Genomic DNA, 19,091 nt, shown 5'->3' with positions numbered 1-19,091 from the left:
GACAGTTTTCTATTTGTATCATCTATCTTTATTGTCTGGATTTTAGGACCTAGTGTCCTCCAAATGATGGGGGTTTTCTGTTTTCACAGCCTTTCCTGGGAATTCAAGTCCCGCCCTGCATTCTTCCTTTGGGCAATTCCAATAGAGTCATTGGCAACCCTTGGGAGGATTAGTAACCATGGGAGGCTCTCTCCACAGTAACCACGGTGCTAAGACACCCAGTCACTGACAACTACCTTCTTCACCGGTGCCACGGCTTCTGCAGGAGCTCCAAGAGACACTCAGATATGTGACCTCAACATCACACACTTCTGTGACATCATCACAGAAGGAATACAAATGTGGCTGTGATGGCAGCATGCATGAGAGGTGGTTCTCCTGGGAGGAAGGGAGTTATTATTACATGTGTCTTTTAGTGGAATAAACATGACAGTTTATTCTAAGGCTGTGGTCTGATTTTGTTTTGGTGCTGGGGATTGAACCCAGAGCCTTTCACATGCTACACCCTCAGCCCTGCAGACTGGCTTTTAAAGCACCTTTATTTGTGGTGACCTAATAGCCTTGTGTAAGGGGGAAGATGTAAAAACATACATATAGTAGCACATGTAGGGAAGCTTTCTTGAAGGCTAAACAAAAAAAAATGGGAGGTAGGTAATTTGGGAGAAAAGACTTAACTTTCTATTTCATTTCTTTTGCACTATTTGAGCTTTTTATATCTGCATGCAAAATCAACTTTAATAACCATATTAGCATTATTTTTCTATTGTTAAGAAAACTAGAAGGCTAACGGACTTCTTAGTGTGATTCAAACTGCAATGGCGACTGTGAGGAAGAGTAAGAACTCCATGGAAATTGCAATAAAATGTATTTTAAAATGAAAGCTCGTTGGACACCGTAAGGGCTGTCATTATATTTTCTAAGTTCCCAACACTCTTTTATTTCATATTTGGTCTGTTTGATTTCTCGCATAGCTGGCAGTTTGTAGGATAGACATTATTTGGACCTTTTACAGCAGAGTTGGAGGAAAATAAGATGTGCTCAGAAAGGTTAAGTCACTGTATTGTCTTCTAGCTACATGATGGCTGGAGTCAAACCTGGTCATATACTCAGTAGCTACAGAGAAGTTCAAAGGCTGGTGCCAGGGGTAGCAGTGCATGCGTTTGAGTCAGGATAAATTAGTGAAAGTTTGGGACTCAAAAAAAAAATTACATCTTATAGTAACCATGCTTTGGCTCAGGAACCACTCTCACCTGGGCAGGAACAGCCTATGCCCCTCACCAATCATTATTATTGGGTGTGACTCTCCTTATTCTCCCCTTACCATAGGTTATCGCAGGTTTTAAAAGCACCTGAAGAGCAGAAACATGCTCCCTCGGCTTCCAGCTTCCATCTGGGTTTTACCAGGCTTCCCTTTACATTTCCCTTCCCTAACTTTTAATAAACTCCATTTATACCCACGTGTCCTGCAATGGATTCTTCCCAGTGGGATACAAAGAATTTGGAAGTCTTCTGATCACAGACTGCACCAGCACTGTTAACACTGAAGGTCACAGGGCCACAGCTGATGACTAACCTGCAAGATCGTAGAGTTCAGTGTCGGAGGCAGTGGCCAAAGCTTCTTCCAGTTCTGGGTCCAGGGTCACTTTTTCTTCTTTACGAGTTTCTACAGGCTTTTCTTTGGGGATAAAGACTCTCCCTTTAAATCAGAAGAGAAACAAAAAATATTGCATGTTTCTTCCTTATTGGTAGGGCAAGTGCACTGAGCAAAACATGGAGCTCTGGTCATTAAGACGTGTACCATTAAGCCATTTCCTATCCAACTGAGATTCCTGAATTGCTGGGATGGGGCTAATATCCATAATCCACTATTCAAAGGAAGGAACACTGGAGGGGGACATCCTGTATTCTACTACACAAAATGCAGAGGGAAACAGTGTCTTCTACACCCCTATCATTGGCAGCACTGCTCTTGGGCCTGGGCCCCGCATCTTAGATGGTCCCACTCCAGTCTTCCTCTGGCTGAATCTCTCCCCACCAAGGGAGATTCCACAAGGCCAAAGGAGCATTCCCCTTCAGGACACCTGCTAAACCATACTCCAGGCCCCCAAGGGCTTGGAGTTCCCTGCCCAGAGTCCTGAGTCTGCTTCCATGGACTCCTTCCCATGTCCATCCTTCTGAAGGGAAGTTACGCTGTTGCAGCAGCATATCCAGGCCAATTAGGAGGCCTTTTGGGGGAAGTATAGATGAAGCTTGCACATGTGGGCAAGGGTGTCCATCATGTGTGCTTGAGGCCCTGGTGGTATGGCACAGACTGACATCCTACATGGAACCCTTGTTAGTCCAAGAATACTGGCCTCTTAGGTATACTTGTAGGAGGATACAACATATTTTAATGGTTTGTTTACAATATTTGGAAAAAATGGCATGTGGGCTTCTATTTATATTATTGCCTTGGACCCTACAAATAATGGAGGGGGCAGGCTCACACAAGCAGCATGAAAGGTTCCTGGGAGACAAACTGGTGACACACAACCCCTTCTCTAATTTTCTACTTGAATTGGGATTGTAGAACCACTAGGATGCTCTAAGTGTGGCCGGTTGTTTATTCATTCCTTTCTTGTGGTCTTAAAATTTGAACTCAGGGCCTTGCACTTACTAGGTAGGTAATCCACTACTTGAGCCATGCCTCCAGCAACTGTCATCAGTTGGACTATGTGGTAACCTGGGGACACAGTACACGACAACAAGTCTGATTTTAAGGAAAACTCAGAGTCTCTATACTTAGAGATTGTGGGGTCTTTGAACAGCAAGACATTTTGTGCTTCCTATAGATGCATTCTCTCCCACCAATATTCACCTCATCCTGCCAGTCAGATTGCATTTATTTTGCTCCTTGCTCACTTCTGAGAATGGTGGTACCTATGCCCTATCCATACCCCAAACTCTGGACCAATGAATCACATTGCTGTGAGAATGGCACAGGACCTGTTCCTAATGCCCAGTCAGGGCAAGTCACCCGTATCCCTGTATCCCACACGTGCAATGGCTGACAAAGGAAAGCCCAGGGCATTCCAGAGTCATCACATCATACCACAGACTTCTTCATTCCCTTCCAATTCTTCCCGGCTTTTGACTCCTGGCTTTCTCTCTCTCTCTCTCTCTCTCTCTGGAGTTACTCTTACTTCTTGGGCATGATCTTTAAAATTCGTCTCCTCCCTTCTGATCTCCAGAGTTCCTTATGACTCACCCTACTATTGTCTTTGTTTTGCCACTTTGGATAGAACAGACAGTTGTGTCCCAGTTGACTAGCTGGGACACAAGCTCTTTTTAGATCTTGGCTAGCCTGGCCTATCCCACTCCTATGGGAAAGGAAAGGATCAAACCCAAAGTCAGTAACCTTACTCTTTCAAGAAAATTCTCCAGGAGACTTCCCTGGTTCTAGGAGCTGTGTACTTCTGATGGCTTACCACTTTGCCAAATGGTTAGATAAGTGAATAGGAACCAGTCAGAACTGGACAGCCCAAAGAGGGGAAAGGAGGATGCTGGTTAGGGTTGTGTGGGGCATCCTGGGAGCAAGGCCTCTGTCATTGCCAACAACGTACTTTCTGCCATGGCATCACACAATCTGCCACATTTTCCAGAAAGAAGGAAAATACACTGGGAAGAAAGGAGGATGGTCAGAAATCAGAAAATGAAGAAAAATAAAATCAACCAATCAATAACATCTCAAACACTGGCACTCATCTCAGACTTAATTTTCACACTCTCTGCAGCCTGGATCATGTTCTTTCTGGCTCAAATGATTTTGTGTCTAGAGTCAAAAATAGCATTTCTAAGTTCCTCCTTCCTGTCACTGTTTAAGATTATCTCAAACACAAGGTACACAGGTGACCCAACAGCTATGTGGGTCAGGACAACTTCTCAGACAGGTCCATTCCTGAGGGTTTAGCCAAACAATAATTTTTAAGTGAAGAAAGCTGCTCCAAAGACTTAAATCTAGCCCTGGAACCTGAGGTACTACAGAATACTACATTAAGAATTAGAGTTGTTAGGTCTTTTTTCTGAGGATCCCACTACAGCCTCAGGATAGCCTCCTGATGCTCCCAGATCATCTCACTGGTCCTTCCAGGATATGGGTGCTACATACTCCTCACTCTGATCCCACTGCTCTGCTTGGAAAACTTACTACCTGCTTATTTTTATCTAACTGTGCTCCTTCCCAACCTTCTCCTAAACTACACAGCATGACTGGATCTCCCTTTTATACTCAGAGAGCTTTTGCAAGCCTAACTTCCCAACCCACCTGCAGCATAATGTGGATGAAGAAATAATTTGCTATGGCCATTTCTCAGACCTCTTCTCTGAGAACAAAAAACAATAGCTTTCCCGTTATTATGCTGTCACTATTCCAGTACTTGATGTTTATTGCAATTTTACTGAAGATTTTACATTACAATTTCTTTCACAATTCAATTAGTCCTGTAGCAACTGTGCTGCCATAGACACAGCCCCGTATCCCCGTATTTCTGTAGTAATCCCAGCACAGTTCAACTTTCCTTTCCTAATGACATTCTCAATAGTGTGTGATCCATGAGATGTGCATGATTCAGAGAAGACAGCAGGGCTGACCTATGCTGACTGAAGAGGTGAGTGCTTTATTCCCACTACCATCACACAGAAGCTCAGACAGCATTCACTTGAACCCAAACTAGTAGAGCATCCCACTCTCATGTTGGTTTCTATGCAATCCTACTGCAGAATCTCAACCTGATGTGGGAAACACACACCACCAAAGTAAACAAAATGATCAACCATGATGAACACGTTCACAGTACTGTGAAAGCAATACCCAAGTGTCATGACAGAAAGAAGGGGACCAGAACAGATGGAGAGGTCGGGAAAGCTTGAAGCCCTGACATTAAGATTGAATTTCTGGATATGAAAATGGGATGTGGGTCACAAGGAAGAGTCCATGAGATTGGGTTAATATGGAAAGAATTGGGTAAATTTGGGAAAATGAATGGAGACATGGGGCTGAGGTGTAAGTGAGGGAAGGAAAGATGCAGTCCAAGAAGTGGTCCTTGGAGAGACCAGACCCACACTGAACATCACAGTACAGACTTGGGACTTTAGGCAGGAAAGTGATGCGATCTGCTGTGTTTTAAAAAGAATCTATCTGCTATTGGATCATCAATGATTCCATTAGTAGCCATGGGCCCAAGTCACTGTAGCTGAGGAAGAAGGACAGGCAATTAACAGCTACTAGCTCCATAGGCTCAAGAGCCAAAGAGGAGAACTTCATTGTCTTGTCTTGGAGCTCAGTCCTGGCACAGAGAAACATACCAGGGCTTCCCAGCTTCCCAGCTCATTTTCTCTAGCTAGACCACAAGCTCCTTGAGGGCAGGGCAGGGCCCTACAGACCTGTGGTCCCAGGTGCACATGGCTGCACACAGGAGAAGTGCTCTGCACATGCTGGGTGAATGAATGACTGACTGCACTGCCTTTCACTGTAGCACCCAGGTTAGGAGTATAGTGCTAAAGCCATCCTTGGCATGGAATAGAAGGGCCTTATGGGGACTTCTGTAGCTGTAAAGCACCACACTAAAGGAACACACAGGTTCCTATAGAACTCTCATGCAGGTAAAACACCTGTTTACATCCTCAAAAACTTTTTCTTTGAAGTTTGAGATTTTTTTTTCACAGAACAAATCTGAGGACCATCACCCCATAAGTATTCATTTAATTAACCCACATATCTGCCATGATTTTTTTTAATTTTAAACTACAAAGCTTTAATTATTAGAGCAGTTCTAGATTCATAGCCAAAGTAAGCACAAAATACAGAGAATTCCCTGTGCCTTGTCCTAAGCCTCCCCACTAACATCCAGCACTACAGTGGTGCGTTGTTCTAACCGATGAACCTGTATGGACACATCATTATCACCCAAAATCCATAGTTTACCATAGAGTTCACTCTGGGTGTTGCACATCCTGTGGGTTTGGACAAATGTAGAATGGCATGTATCCACCAGCCATGGTGTTTTAAAATACTATATCCAGTCATGGGCTTATTTCCATTTCTAGGTCAGGCCCCTTGCTTGACTCTTTAAGACAAAATATTAAGAGTACCTTTATCCCATCAGAACTGTGTCCTTACCTTTCTTTTCTCCAGTGAAGGGCACAAAGTCTTCCCTGTCTTTCTGTTCCAAAGCCTCCTTCTCCAGGTACATGAGGAGGTGTTCTCGGTCAAATGGGCCAGTGGCTGCTTTCTGTGTCTGGTCTTTCTGTCGGAATCCAGCGGGTAGCATTGCACTCTGACAAGACAAGACAGAGGTGTGAGCAGGATGGACTACACTTTGCTACTTCTCTCTTTTCCCCCTGCAAAGATGCTGTGTGAACTGAGGGCAGGGTCTCTGGTATGTCTCTGAGGTCCTACTTATTCTAATATCCTGTACTGAGAGGAGGGTATCCAACAAGCTGAAACAGAGCAGAGCTCTGGGCCTCGTGCAGCCGCCTTGTAGAATGTGGTACCAAAAGGCCTCTTTCCTATTGATCACACTTAGGTTTAGCTAGGTGTGTACCCGGTGTGCTCACAGGTTGCTCAAACACTACATTCTCTCACTTCTAACACATTTTCTGCAGAAATGTCAAGCAGAGAAGTGAATATTATGGTAGACATTAATATTTGCTTGATTAAGCTTTGAGATTCCTTCTTTAAGTTTAAAAAACAAAAACCAAGTACTTCTATTTCTCAAAGCGTCTGGTATATCAGAACGGTCATGCCATTCTTCCTGGACTACCACTAACCATTCCACTTCAGGTCCATGTCACTGACCTCAGGATCTAGGTCATCTAGAACATTTTCCAACTGTTTCAGTTCATCCTCTGAGAGCTTGCCAAGGAGTTCATCTTCATCGATGTTCTTGTATTTCTCCAGCTCTTTTTGAAAAGGGAGCGCCATGGCTTCTCATGTGCCTTTCTCAGGCACTGTGCACCTTGAAGTAGGCCAGCTTCCTGAGGCTTCACACCACTGCTAATGAAATAGAAATACTATGTCTTCTTTCTGTTAGCAAGACTTATTACTAGGAGACAGTGCTCTGCTGTTAATGGAGTCTTTTGGACAGATAGTTTGACTGAAAGGGAATATCACCTTCATTTTCAGATCAATGTGGTGGCTTACAAAGCGATTTCATATAGAGTATTTTATCTCACTTATTTTATCTTTATGGCAACCTTGTGAGAAGCATGCACTGATAAAAGCACTCTCATTTCATAGATGATAACTCTGGGGCAAAGGTGGCCCCAGGCCTTGCTCAAGGTCACAGCGCTGGAACATGTGAGTGGCTTCTGATTCCCAGTGTAGTAAGTGCTTTTCCATCTTAGTACTTTGCCTCCCCCAGCTTTCCACAGAAAAGCAGGGAAGAACAATGCACTAATTGTGAGGCAGTTGTAAGAAGCGTACTTGTGTCTTTGCAGGGAGAGAGGGATGTGAAGAATACAAAATGGGATTCACTCAGGAAAGAGAGTTTAGAAGATCTATGTGAGAAAGCATTGTCCAGGAACTGCCCTGCAATTAAACTAAGTGAGAGTCTAAAACCCTGGCCACATAATCACCCTCCCTACTTTTCTGCTTTATCTTCCATTCTCATCTCCTTTTGTTTAGCCACCCTCTCTAATTCTCCTTTCTTTACACCCCTTGGCCATTCTCCCTTCAGCACTCCCCTCCACCCCAGTTACCACCTTACTCCTAAACTTTCACCCAAAATGAAATCTTTACTCAGTCCCTTGCAGCGGACTTTACAAATCTCCTTAGGAAGGATACTGCTTTCAGTCACCAACCAGATCTTTCAAAGCAATAGATATTTATCGCATACCATGATTTCCAGGCACAATTCTAGAAAACAGGAATACAAAGATAAATAAGATAGGACCCAGTCTTCCAAAGACTCACACTCAGTGAGACAGTCATACGCAGAACAGCAAAAATATCATGGGATAAGTGTTAGAAGTAATGGATAGGGGGTGGGGGCAGGGGGGAGAAATGACCCAAGCCTTGTATGCACATATGAATAATAAAACAATAAAAAAAAAATAAAGCTCTGAGGGGAAAAAAAAAGAAGTAATGGATAAAGTAGGTTTTAAAGACATATGAAGAAATCATCATTAGGTAAGGGCAGGGAAGGGTTGGGGGGGAACTCTGCAAATAGAAGTTACATTTGAGCTTTGATAAGATGGACATAGGTGGGCAAGGGCCATTCTAGGAAAAAGAACAGCACAAACAGAGACACAGGAGAGTACATGACATGGTGGTGGAATAGATGGGTGGCTCAAAAGGAGGAGTCATGGGGGAGGGAGAGGAAAGAAGCAAAGATAAGAATAGGATGCCTGTGAAGGGCTTTGCTAATGGACCTGGGTCTTACTCTGATGGGGACCAGAAGCTACCACAACACTTAAAGCAGGGGAGTGTTTACTGCTTTTTTTACAAGGCAGTGAAGAATGGTGAGAATGAAGAATGGGAAGATGGAAGTGACTGGTTGCAGGTGGGCCACTCAAGAGTCTATAAGATGTTGTTCCCTCCTCCTATTAGCTCCACTGCTCATGGTCAGGTGATCTTCTTACAGGCAATATAAACCTCTTTCTCTCCCCTTAGTCCTCTTCCTTTCACGCTTCAATTGCTATATTCCAGTCAAACACACAAAAAAAGGGCCTAGGATGCAGCTAAGTGGTAGAGTGCTTGCTTAGCATAAGTGAGACCCTGGGTTTGATCCACAGCACCAAAAGAACAACAACAACAAAAAGTTCTACTAAAGTCAGAGAAACTAACTGGATCCTACATACTTTGCTCTGGTTCCATATGCCACTAATTTATTGTGTGATAGTGAACAAGGATCTTATTTGCCAGGCTCTTATCCATCCAATGAGCTACTCTATTTAACGAATTGATGCACAAGTTACCACATGTAACATTCTGAAATTGAGATGCATCTTCCATGGTGTCCTGTAAGTACTGTTGCCTGAGCAGCTGTCAACATGTACTTGTCATGTACATGACATCAAAAACACCAGCTTCAAAACTAGCAGAATGGGTGTCAAGGGTTTAGAAGGAACAACTGTGGAACACTCTTTTAAAACCTGGGAAGCAAACCAGGCATGGTGGTATACAGCTGTAATCCCAGCACTCAGGAAGTAGGGCAGGAGGATCTTGAGTTCTAGGCCAACTGGGGTCACATAGCAAGTTCAAGGCCAGCCTGAGCTACATAATGAGACCCTGTCTTAAAACAACAACAAACCCAATAACTTAGGAAACAAAGCACCATGAGAGGTGGCAGTACAGGTGTGTTTAGTGCAATGTAAGGTTCGGATTAGGCTAGTTTTGCATCATTACAGAGAAGTAAGTGCTCTCTACAAGAGCAATGACTTTAGTTCTTTTACAGATTTTTGTTGTTGTTGTTACCATTCTTGATGGCACAGAGACATCGTGTGGAAAAAAAACTAGACAATGAGGCCTGTGAATTGAAAAGGGACTTTAAAAGTTGAACTCTGAACATGCAGAAGTTTTAAGAATATCAACCACTTCATTTTATATACATTTCCTATTTTTACATATGCACGGGACAGATGATTTTTAAATCAACGTATACTCAAAACAGTTTTATTTATAACTGCCCAAAACCATAAACAATCTAAATGATTCTCAATAGGTGAATGAATTAATAAATTATGGTATAACCATATAATGGAATACTTCTCAGCAATAAAAAGGAGTGAATTAGCAATATAAGAACATGGGTCAACTTCAAAATAATTATGAGTGAAAGGCCAGTCCAACAAGACTGTGTACTGTATAATTCCATTTGTCTAAAATCCTAGAAAATGCAAACTGATCCCTACAAGAGGAAACAAGTCATCAGTGCTTAAGAATGGGAGACAGATGGGAGGGGCTGAACAAAGGGATGACAAAGGGCGTGAGGAACTCTGGAGTAGGCCTATGTTCACCACCCTGCTATGGTGATTGTGTCACAGGTACAAACCTTGTCAAATTGTACTCTTGAAATATGAGCACTGTATTGTATGTCATTTATACCTTAATAGAAAAGAATTTAAAAACTGTATGTAGAGTCTATTTTTAAATGTATTACTATAGTGTTGGTGTTGGGGATTGAACTCGGGGTCTCACATGTGCTCTTTAGCCATGCCCCCAGTCTTCTAGTTTTTAGTTTGTTTTACTGATAGGGTCTTGCACTTTTTTTGCCTGGCCCAGCCTCAGACCAAGATCCTCCTACCTCCACATCCTGACTAGCTGGGACCATAGGCGTGTGCCATCACATTTCGCTTGTTTTTGAGACAGCATCTAACTAACTTTTGCTCAGACTGACCATGAACCGAAATCTCTCTCTGCTTCCCAAGTACCTGGGATCATAGGCATAAGCCATTTCACCTGGTTGTCTATGTGGAAGTCTAAAACAACTCTTTCAATAAAGTAAAAAATTGTATTTTTAAGAAAGCACATGTTGGGCTGGGGCACAGTTCAAGTGGTACGGCCCTGGGTTCAATCCCCAATACAGCAACAGGAAAAAAAAAAAGAGAGAGAGAGAGAAAGAGAAAAGAAAAGAAAAAGCAAGCATGTGTCATATTTTGATTGACAGTCCCTGCCTTTTTTCTGTTGGTGAGACAGGGTCTCACTACAGTAGCTCAGTGTGTCTTTAAACTTGCTATATAACCCAGGCTGCACTGAACTTACTGTGTAGTCCAGGCTGGCCTTAAACTCTTGATCCTCCTGCCTCAGCCTCCTGAGTGCTCGGATCACAGGTGTGTACCACCACACTAAGCTCTAACTGCATCTTGAGATGTTTTTGTTCTTCCCTCTAGGGCATTATGATTGGGCCATCTTTCTCAACACTACTAACAAGCCACTTCCTTGATTAACAACTTACAATGGCTTCATCTTCTCTACAGAATGAAACTCGTACAGTCTAGTACCCCAAATTCCTGTAATTTGGCTTCGACCTGAGCTTTCTGTTTTCTCTCTCATTACTTTCCTGGAGAGCCCTCCCCTCCATCCAAAATGATTTGTTCACTGTCTATGACAGGAGAATCATGCCTCTTAAAGATATTCACATTTAACTCCCAGTCCTATGATTATGCTATTTTATGTGGCAAAGGAGACAAGGTATGATTGAATTAGAGTTTTAACACAGGGAGAATGCTCCTGTATTATCTGGGTATAAGCTAATCCAAAATGCTCTTAAAAGGTGGAAGAGGAAGGGTTGGGGATTTAGCTCAGTGGAAGAGCGCTTGCCTGGCAAGTGCAAGGCCCTGAGTTCGGTCCCCAGCACCGAAAAAAAAAAAAAGGAAAAAAAATAGAAAAAGATGGAAGAGGAAGGCTGAAGAGTCAGGCAAGTTTGGATGATAGAAGCAAAGGGTCAGAATGACACGATTTGGGTGTTGGAAGATTCAGGAAGGGGCCATGAGTCAAGGAATGTGGGTGGCCTCTTGAAGCTGGAAAAGGAAATGGACTCTCCTCCCTAGACCCTTCAGAAGGCAACACAGTCCTGCCGACACCTGGATTTTAGCCCAAGGAGATTCGTTTTAGACTTCTAAGATAGTAAGATATAAATTTGTGCTGTGTTAAGCCACTGAATTTGTGCTTTGTTACACTGGCAATAAAATCACTAACACTCTCTTTCACCTAACACTTCATTTCCAAGATAACTATCTGGGATGCTTCTGCTTTTCCCTTCATTTCTACTCCTCACTCTGCTCTGTGCCTCAGGAAGGTTACCTATTTAGTTTGCATTAATAGATTCCTGTCCTTTCTGGCTTCTGTTTGGCCAACAGGAGAAAACTGGAGAGTGAGGGAGAGGGGTGTGGGGTCCTCCTAGCCATGTCTCCCCCAGGCAGCCCTCTCTGCATAGTTGCCCTTTCCTTGCTGACTTTGGGCCCTGGCAGTGGGGAAAAGGGTCTCTTGTTGTGTTAGTGCCAGAGTTCTGTCTTGTTGGATTTTCTACACCCTCCTACGTCCTTGTACATGGCCTCTTTATTAAAATTTTCCCATTGTTCAGTTTGAGAGTATTCTGTTTCTTGTTGGGAAGCTGGCAACTACTGCACTATACTTGGAATGCCCTTCTTTATTCTCAGGGCTGTGTGCTCTGCGTTTGTGACCTGGCTCAGACCCCGGCTCTGCAGCACCACAGAATGTCAGAGGTGAGTGAAGCCTTACACCATCCAGTTCAGTAACATGGGTGGTTTCTCTCCTATTTCTCTGATCACTCTTTGAACTCAAGGCCTCACGCTTGCTAGGCAGGTGCTCTCCCACGTGAGCCACTCTGCCAGCCCCGATCACTCTTTTTTGGTCTCTTTTCACAATTCCTCTTGCTCCATCTTAAATACTTCCATTCTTCAAAGTCTTATCTTACAGGTTCTTTTCTCATATTATACATTCTTACTGGGGCAATTATAATTTATATAATGACTACGAATCTGTATCTTCACTCTGGACTTTGTTCTTGGGGACCAGACTCATGTATTTCCAACTGCCCATCCAACATCTCTCCTTGACTACCTCACCCTTTGAATATGTCATAAGAGCGCTCATCCTCTTTCCTCCTCTAGAGTTCCCAAGTTCAGGAAGTTGTCCAAGAAATCAGGAGCCATTATTGATCTCTCCCTCCTCACCTTTCCACCCAGCAACCACCAAATCCTGTCCTTCCCTAAACGAGTTGAGAATCCTCCTTCACTCATCCCACTGCCCACGTCCAGCCCTTTCCCCTTCTCATCCACTCTCCATACAAATGACCAAAGTGATCTTTTTAACCAATTCTAGTCAATTTATTTAAAATCCTCTACTGTCTTCCCACTGCATTGAAGATAAGGTCCAAATTCACGCTCTGGTCTCTTGTCATTCCCATCAGCCTCCTTCTGATCCAGCCTCCTGGACCACTTCCAACTCCTGGATTAGGCTTTATGTTCCCTTTGCTCAAATACCACCCGCTGATTCTATTTGACTCATCTTCCAGTCTCAAAGAGAGCTTCTCTTCCTCTTTTCTTCCTTGTCTCTTTCTCTGAGACAAGGTCTGGATCGCTCACTCCCCACCCCCGTGCACCTCTTTGATTGCAGCTGTCCTTAGCTTCATTCCTGTTTTCCTACCTAATCTCTGTGAGGGTGGAGACCACATCAGTTTTATTCACTAACATCCTCACTCTCAGCACAGGTCTTGATTCAGTGTAGGCATCTATTAGATATTGTGCAACCAATGTCAAATGTGGGAAATGGGCTCTAAGAAGTGAAGTAAACACAGGTCTAGAGGTCCTGCCACTACATCCCACCTCCACGCTCCACTGGGAAGCTTTCTGAGGCCACCTGAGCCCACAGAAGCCCCCCAATTTCTTATGTTGCCAATTTGATGTGTATCACTTGCTCTTGTCTGTTATATATATGGTTCTAATTCCAGTGGCAGCACAAACTCCCAGAAACAGGGACCAGGTTGTAATTTTTTATATTCCTGGACTCCTCAAGTTTAGGTTTGTATATTCATTCAACAAATATCTATTGAAAACTTACCTTTTCCAGACATTGCTAGAATATCAGTGAACAAAACATGATACTCTGTGTACTGAGCTTATAGGTCATCACGGAAAGACCCATTAAGTAACTCAATAACATTTTAATATTATATAACCATACCTGTCAAAGCATATGTTGTGCCAATATACCATAGGGTCACAAAGTCAGAGGAGGAAAAAAAAGTCATATCCTCTTAGAGCACCATTTTGACTTAAAGAGTCAGGAAAAAACTAGTTATTATTATTTTTTAATAAACATAGATATACTATGGAGAAGAATGTTGAAGAATTCATAGCTGAATCAAAGATTTTCTGGCTTAGGCTGGCCTGCTATAGCCCCCACCCAGGCCCTGCAGGGGCTCCCATTTGTTTTTCCTCCTGTTAATGACACTGCAGTGGAAAGTTTGTGCTACAGCTTTGCCTTCAGCAGGATGAATTCTTCCCATGGCAAGAATTCAACATGCAACCAGATCTAATGCACACACTGGAATGAAGTGCATGCCTAACACAGCTTCCAGGAGCCCAGGTGGGCAAGTGCACAGAGCCGATGAGGAAAATGAAAGTAGGAAGAGACTTGAGTTGAAGGAAGGATGACTTGGACCCTTAGATAACTCTCCCTGTTACCAGGACATACAGACCTTGGGAGGGAAAACAGTGAGTGTGGCTTTCTTCGCTTCTCTTTCCACTACTTTATTTGTATAACTGTGCTGGGAAAGAGGACAATCATACAACATGAAGTGCCCAGCCTTTGGCCCTGCCTACACACAGACACAGAACCAAAGCCCAAATAAGCAGCCCTGTTTATTAAACACAAACCAAATCAAGGGTCATGTTTTTGCAAAATAGTAAATAAAAATAATAAAACCTTTTAAAATTATTTTTTAAAGGAAGAGTTTAAGAAAGAGTAATAAAAGAGATAAAGGTAAATAAGATCAAAGTACATTGTATGCTTGTATGGAAATAACACGATGAAACCCCTTTGTACAATTAACATATGCTAATATATATATATATATATATATATTTTTTTTTTCTTCTTTCAGTACTGGGGTTTGAATTCAAGGTATTGTGCTTGTTAGATAGGTGCTCTACTCACCTGACCCACACAGCCAGCTCCCAAAAACTCTTAAAACCTAGTAAGCTGGGAATGGTGGAGCATACCTATAACCCTGGGTGGGTGAGGCAGGAGAATGGAGAGTTAGAGGCTAGCCTGGGCAACTTAGTGAGATCCTGTCTCAAAAGAAAAATATTAAAAAGGGTCAGGGATGTAAGATATAGCTCAGAAATAGAGTGTTTGCCTTATAAGCACGAGGCTCTGGCTTCAATCTCCAGTACCACCAAAAAAAAAAAAAAAAAAAAAAAAAGGAAAGAAAGAAAGGAAAGGGGGAAAAAAAACCCCAAGGTTTTGTTTTTTTTGAGATAGAGGCTCATATGTAGCCCAGGCTGGCCTCGAACTTACATCTTCCAGCCTCAGCCTTCTGAGTGCTGTGATTACAGGCATGCACCACCATACCTTGCATGAAGAGTTTTTTTAGTGGGCAAAACAGTGCTAGAAATTGCCTAGAAGTACATACACATGTAAGAAAGCTATTAAGGACTGTTTGTGGAAAGGACAAAGGGTACTTTGCAGAGGAAGAGAGTGGAATTGATTAGACGTGGGGCTTCAACTGTGCTGGGGATGATTTATTTCTCAGTGAGTGGGTCAGTAAATGAGAGGGTATTAGTCTTTATTCTTTTTTTATATCTCTTTAATATTTCACAAATTTAAACAATTAATGAACCAATTTGTACAAGAGCCAAATCTGCATTTTCTAAAACTAGTAAATTAGAACAAAATCAGCCTGTCAACATACCCTGTAAGAAAATATACACTGATGCTACATATTTAATTTATTTCTAGCTGCTGGGCAAATACAAAGATGAATCCACTATAGCTGTATTTTAGACTCTATCTATTTGAAGATGGACCAGTCAAGTTTTTTTTTTTTTTTTTTTTTTTGTAATTTGTTTGTTTTAAACAATCAAATTGCTCCTACCATACTCTGGGAAATAACTTAAGAGGGTGAAGGTCAGAAAACAAGGTAGGAATGAGGAATTTCAGTCCAAAAATAAGGCAAGGCAATGGGAAGAAGGCAAAAAGGAGACTAAGAGACAGATCCTACCAGAATGCAGTGCTTGTATATGAGACTCTTTTTTAATTTCCCAATTTTGGAACATATAAATCGCTACAGCTAAATCATGCTTGGAAATAGTCCCCTTTTATAATGACATGCCCACTTAGTGACTGCTCCCCTCCAGGTTTAGAGGAGCACAGAAGACTAAAAGCATGGGCCCTGGAGGTGACCAGCCTGAAGTCTAATGATGCAGACATACATGCAAGTGACAGCTTTTCTAAACCTGTGTTCTTTTCCCTGTAAGACAAGCGAAGAACAGTGCATTGCTTACAACAGGGATACATTCTGAGAAATGTATCATTAGTGATTTGGTCGCTGTGCAAACATTATAGAGTATACTGACACAGACTAAGACAATTACAATGCTATCAGGTGATAAACTCTTAGGGACCCCTGTCATACATGTGATTCATGGCTGACTGAAACATCATTATCAGATATATGACTCTACTTACATCAGAAGATAGAGGTAGTACTTAAGGTGCTAGTGTTTGTGCTAGGTACAGTGGCGAGCGCATGCAAGTTCTCAAAACTATTTCTCTTTTGTCCCTGGCCTGGGAATAATCTTCTTTGGTGACACTCTTTCTCTCTGTTTTCCTTGGCAGTATCTACTAAATACAGATCTGTATGATCCCTTGATCAATGATGCCAAGTGTAGAAAGCCATCACAACATTGGCTGGCCAAACTATGACATAGATTTTCACCTGGTCAGGAAGTAGCCAAGACTTCCTGGTTGAGGCAGAAACTCCTTCACAGTGAAGACTTTACTGTCTTCCTAACTACTACTTGGTTTCTAATTGTTTTGGTGGGTACTATTTCCTGCTACTGTCTCTTGGTTCTCTCTTAGGACTGGTACCCCAACTTTGTTCCTTCTCAAGTCCAGGCATGGCAGAACTGGCCTTATGCCATGTTTCAGGAGCACCTGTCACTACAGTCCTGGAACAGACCTTCTCATTCCCACCCCACCCAGTTGTCACTAAGGGAATCCAGGAAGACTGGTGACACACATGGAAAACATAATGAATAGGGCAGTCAGTGCCAAGCCAGAAAGACAAAACATAAATTAGAAATAACACCAAATCACACCTTTGAAGAAGGTTGTGCTGAAATGCAGGACTAAGTCCAAGAAACCAAGGGGGTGGGGAGTCCAGCTTCACTTAAGAGCCACAGCAGAAAATACATCAAAGCTTCGAAAATTATGTAGAATTGACTTTTTGGTGTTCTGAAACACCAAAAAGTGTTCATAGTGTACAAGCAAAATATTAAGGAACTCTTATAGGAAGAAATATGGGAAATTCAGGTTGAAAAAGTAGGTTGGGGTCAAATAGTTGTGATCCACGAACACCAGAAACTGAAAATGGAATTCAACCTGTAGGTAATGGGAATAAAAAATGACAAATGTTACGATCTACGCATTGATGTGGAAGTCCTGACCCTCCACTCAAACATGCACTGGAGGCAGTGTTTCCCAAAGTTGGTTCCAGGCAATATTAGCTAGTCTTTCAAATTTTTTACTGCCATGTATGTATGTATGTATGTATGTATGCCCTGGGGATTGAATCCAGGGCCTTAAGCATGCTATGCAGGCACTCTACCACTGAGCTACATCATCCCCAGCCTTGATTTTTTATTTTCATTTTTTGCCCATAGTTTGGGAAACATTCCATACTATTTATTCTTCAGAAACTCCCAGCCCACTAACTCCATATCCGGGAGCTTAATGATCATTAGCCTAAGGTTCTGAACAGTTAAGAGTCAACCGACCTTTTCAGTTTTGCTTACTCTAGGGCTTCTGAGAAGATCTGAGAAGGCACTTTCTTTTTCTTGTAACACCTGGTAACAGCCTATATTTTTTGCAGGAATACTGACTGAAAGACTCACAGATAGACACACACACACACACACACACACACACACACACAAGATCCAGGTATAGCAAAATTATTCTTGCAGCAAAGGATTCTATATAAGAGATTACGTGTGGTATCCGAGGAGTTGGTTTTGATTCCTTGGTTTGGTAGTAGCAAGTGTCTTCTGTGCCTTCACTGAACCTCTTTGAACCACTTCTAGCCTTTAAGGAAAATCTTTGGTAGTATGTGATTTACTCACAAAGAAAATGAAAAGAACTCATAACTTTTGTTCTGTCAGAAAGCTAGAGATCAGTTGTTTTCCCAACATTCTCTTAAGCCAAAGCAAATTGAACTACCTCCTCTGTACTCAAACATCCTTACATATGCCTCAGATCTTGGATGGACAAAGAAGAGAGACACGCTTTCAAGGTAGTTCTTGACTAGGGCCAGAATTTCTGAAGGTTGGAGAATTACTAATAGAGTCATCCCTCCATACCTACGGGCTCTACACCTGTTGATTCAACCAACTATGGGTCAAAAATATTATTTTTAAAAGTGCAGAGATGGAGATACAGCTCAGTGACAAAACTCCTGCCCAGTAAAGCCCTGGGTTTGATCCCTAGCACTGGAAAACAAAAACAAAGACAAAACAGCACCTCTACTGAACTTTACAGACTTTTTTCTTGTCATTAGTCTCTAAAAAATATAGTATTACAACTGTTTACATAGCATAAAGTGTATTGCATAGAAGTAATTTAGAGATGACTTCACATATTCAGGAGGATTGTGTAGGTTTTATGCACATACTATACCATTAATATAAGGGACCTGAGATCTGCAGATGTGGGGGTCCTAGAACCAATTCCTCTTGAGAACTGAGGACACAAATGTACTCTGAGATCAGAGCAAAGGGATGGAGGTGTTGATGATCCAAAAAAGGCAACTTCCCCTGGCCCCATTCACATCTCCAGTTCTTGGGAACTTGAAGTTAAGGAGTCTCCCACAGACTGACTACAGCAGTCTGTCACTACCCCATATGGTCCTCTGCAACACTCTCTCTTTATTTACTTATTAATCTTAATCTCTAATTTTTTAAATTTAAAAAGTCCAAATCTACAGAAAAGTTAACAGTAACACCTGTATTCTATCTTGACTCGCCAGCTGTCATCATTCTGCCATACTTGTTACATCCCTGAACTTGCTCTGCCACCCCTGTAGGCTTCTTCTCTGAACCAGGTGGACGTTGTAAATGTCAATGTGGTTCACCTCAAATACCCACGTCTCCGAAGGATAAGGACAGTCTCCTACATAACCATAAAACCATGATTGCACCTAAGAGATCATCTCACTTATAATCCATATTTGTATTGCCCCAACTGTCTCAAAATTGTTTCTTATAGCTATTTTTTTCTCATCTAGGTTTTAAACGCCACACACCCCAATTCATTGTTATGAAATCTTTTAATCTGCAATAGTTGTCTCCCTATCCATCTCTTTTTGGCA

At 42.3% G+C, this 19,091-nt stretch overlaps 1 protein-coding gene across 5 annotated transcripts in view; it reads right to left on the bottom strand.

Moving 5' to 3' along the window:
• The window catches only part of Tmod2 (tropomodulin 2), a 54,615-nt gene that overhangs the window by 33,755 nt on the left and 1,769 nt on the right, over window positions 1-19,091 (bottom strand). For 4 of the 5 annotated variants that reach the window (XM_074065955.1, XM_074065953.1, XM_074065957.1 and 1 more), the window contains exons 2-4: window positions 6,836-7,033; window positions 6,158-6,314; window positions 1,574-1,696 (exon numbers count right to left, since the gene is read on the bottom strand). In XM_074065955.1, the coding sequence (XP_073922056.1) occupies window positions 1,574-1,696; window positions 6,158-6,314; window positions 6,836-6,961 (406 nt within the window). In that variant the 5' untranslated portion in view covers window positions 6,962-7,033. The remainder of the gene's footprint in view (window positions 1-1,573; window positions 1,697-6,157; window positions 6,315-6,835; window positions 7,034-19,091) is intronic. The other variant, XM_074065954.1, reaches the window with a different exon arrangement.

The sequence above is a fragment of the Castor canadensis genome, chromosome 2 (genome assembly GCF_047511655.1).
Source record: "Castor canadensis chromosome 2, mCasCan1.hap1v2, whole genome shotgun sequence".
Classification (NCBI taxonomy): domain Eukaryota; kingdom Metazoa; phylum Chordata; class Mammalia; order Rodentia; family Castoridae; genus Castor; species Castor canadensis.
The sequence above is the reverse complement of the archived record's forward strand: the minus strand, read 5'-3'. Positions and strand labels throughout refer to the sequence as shown.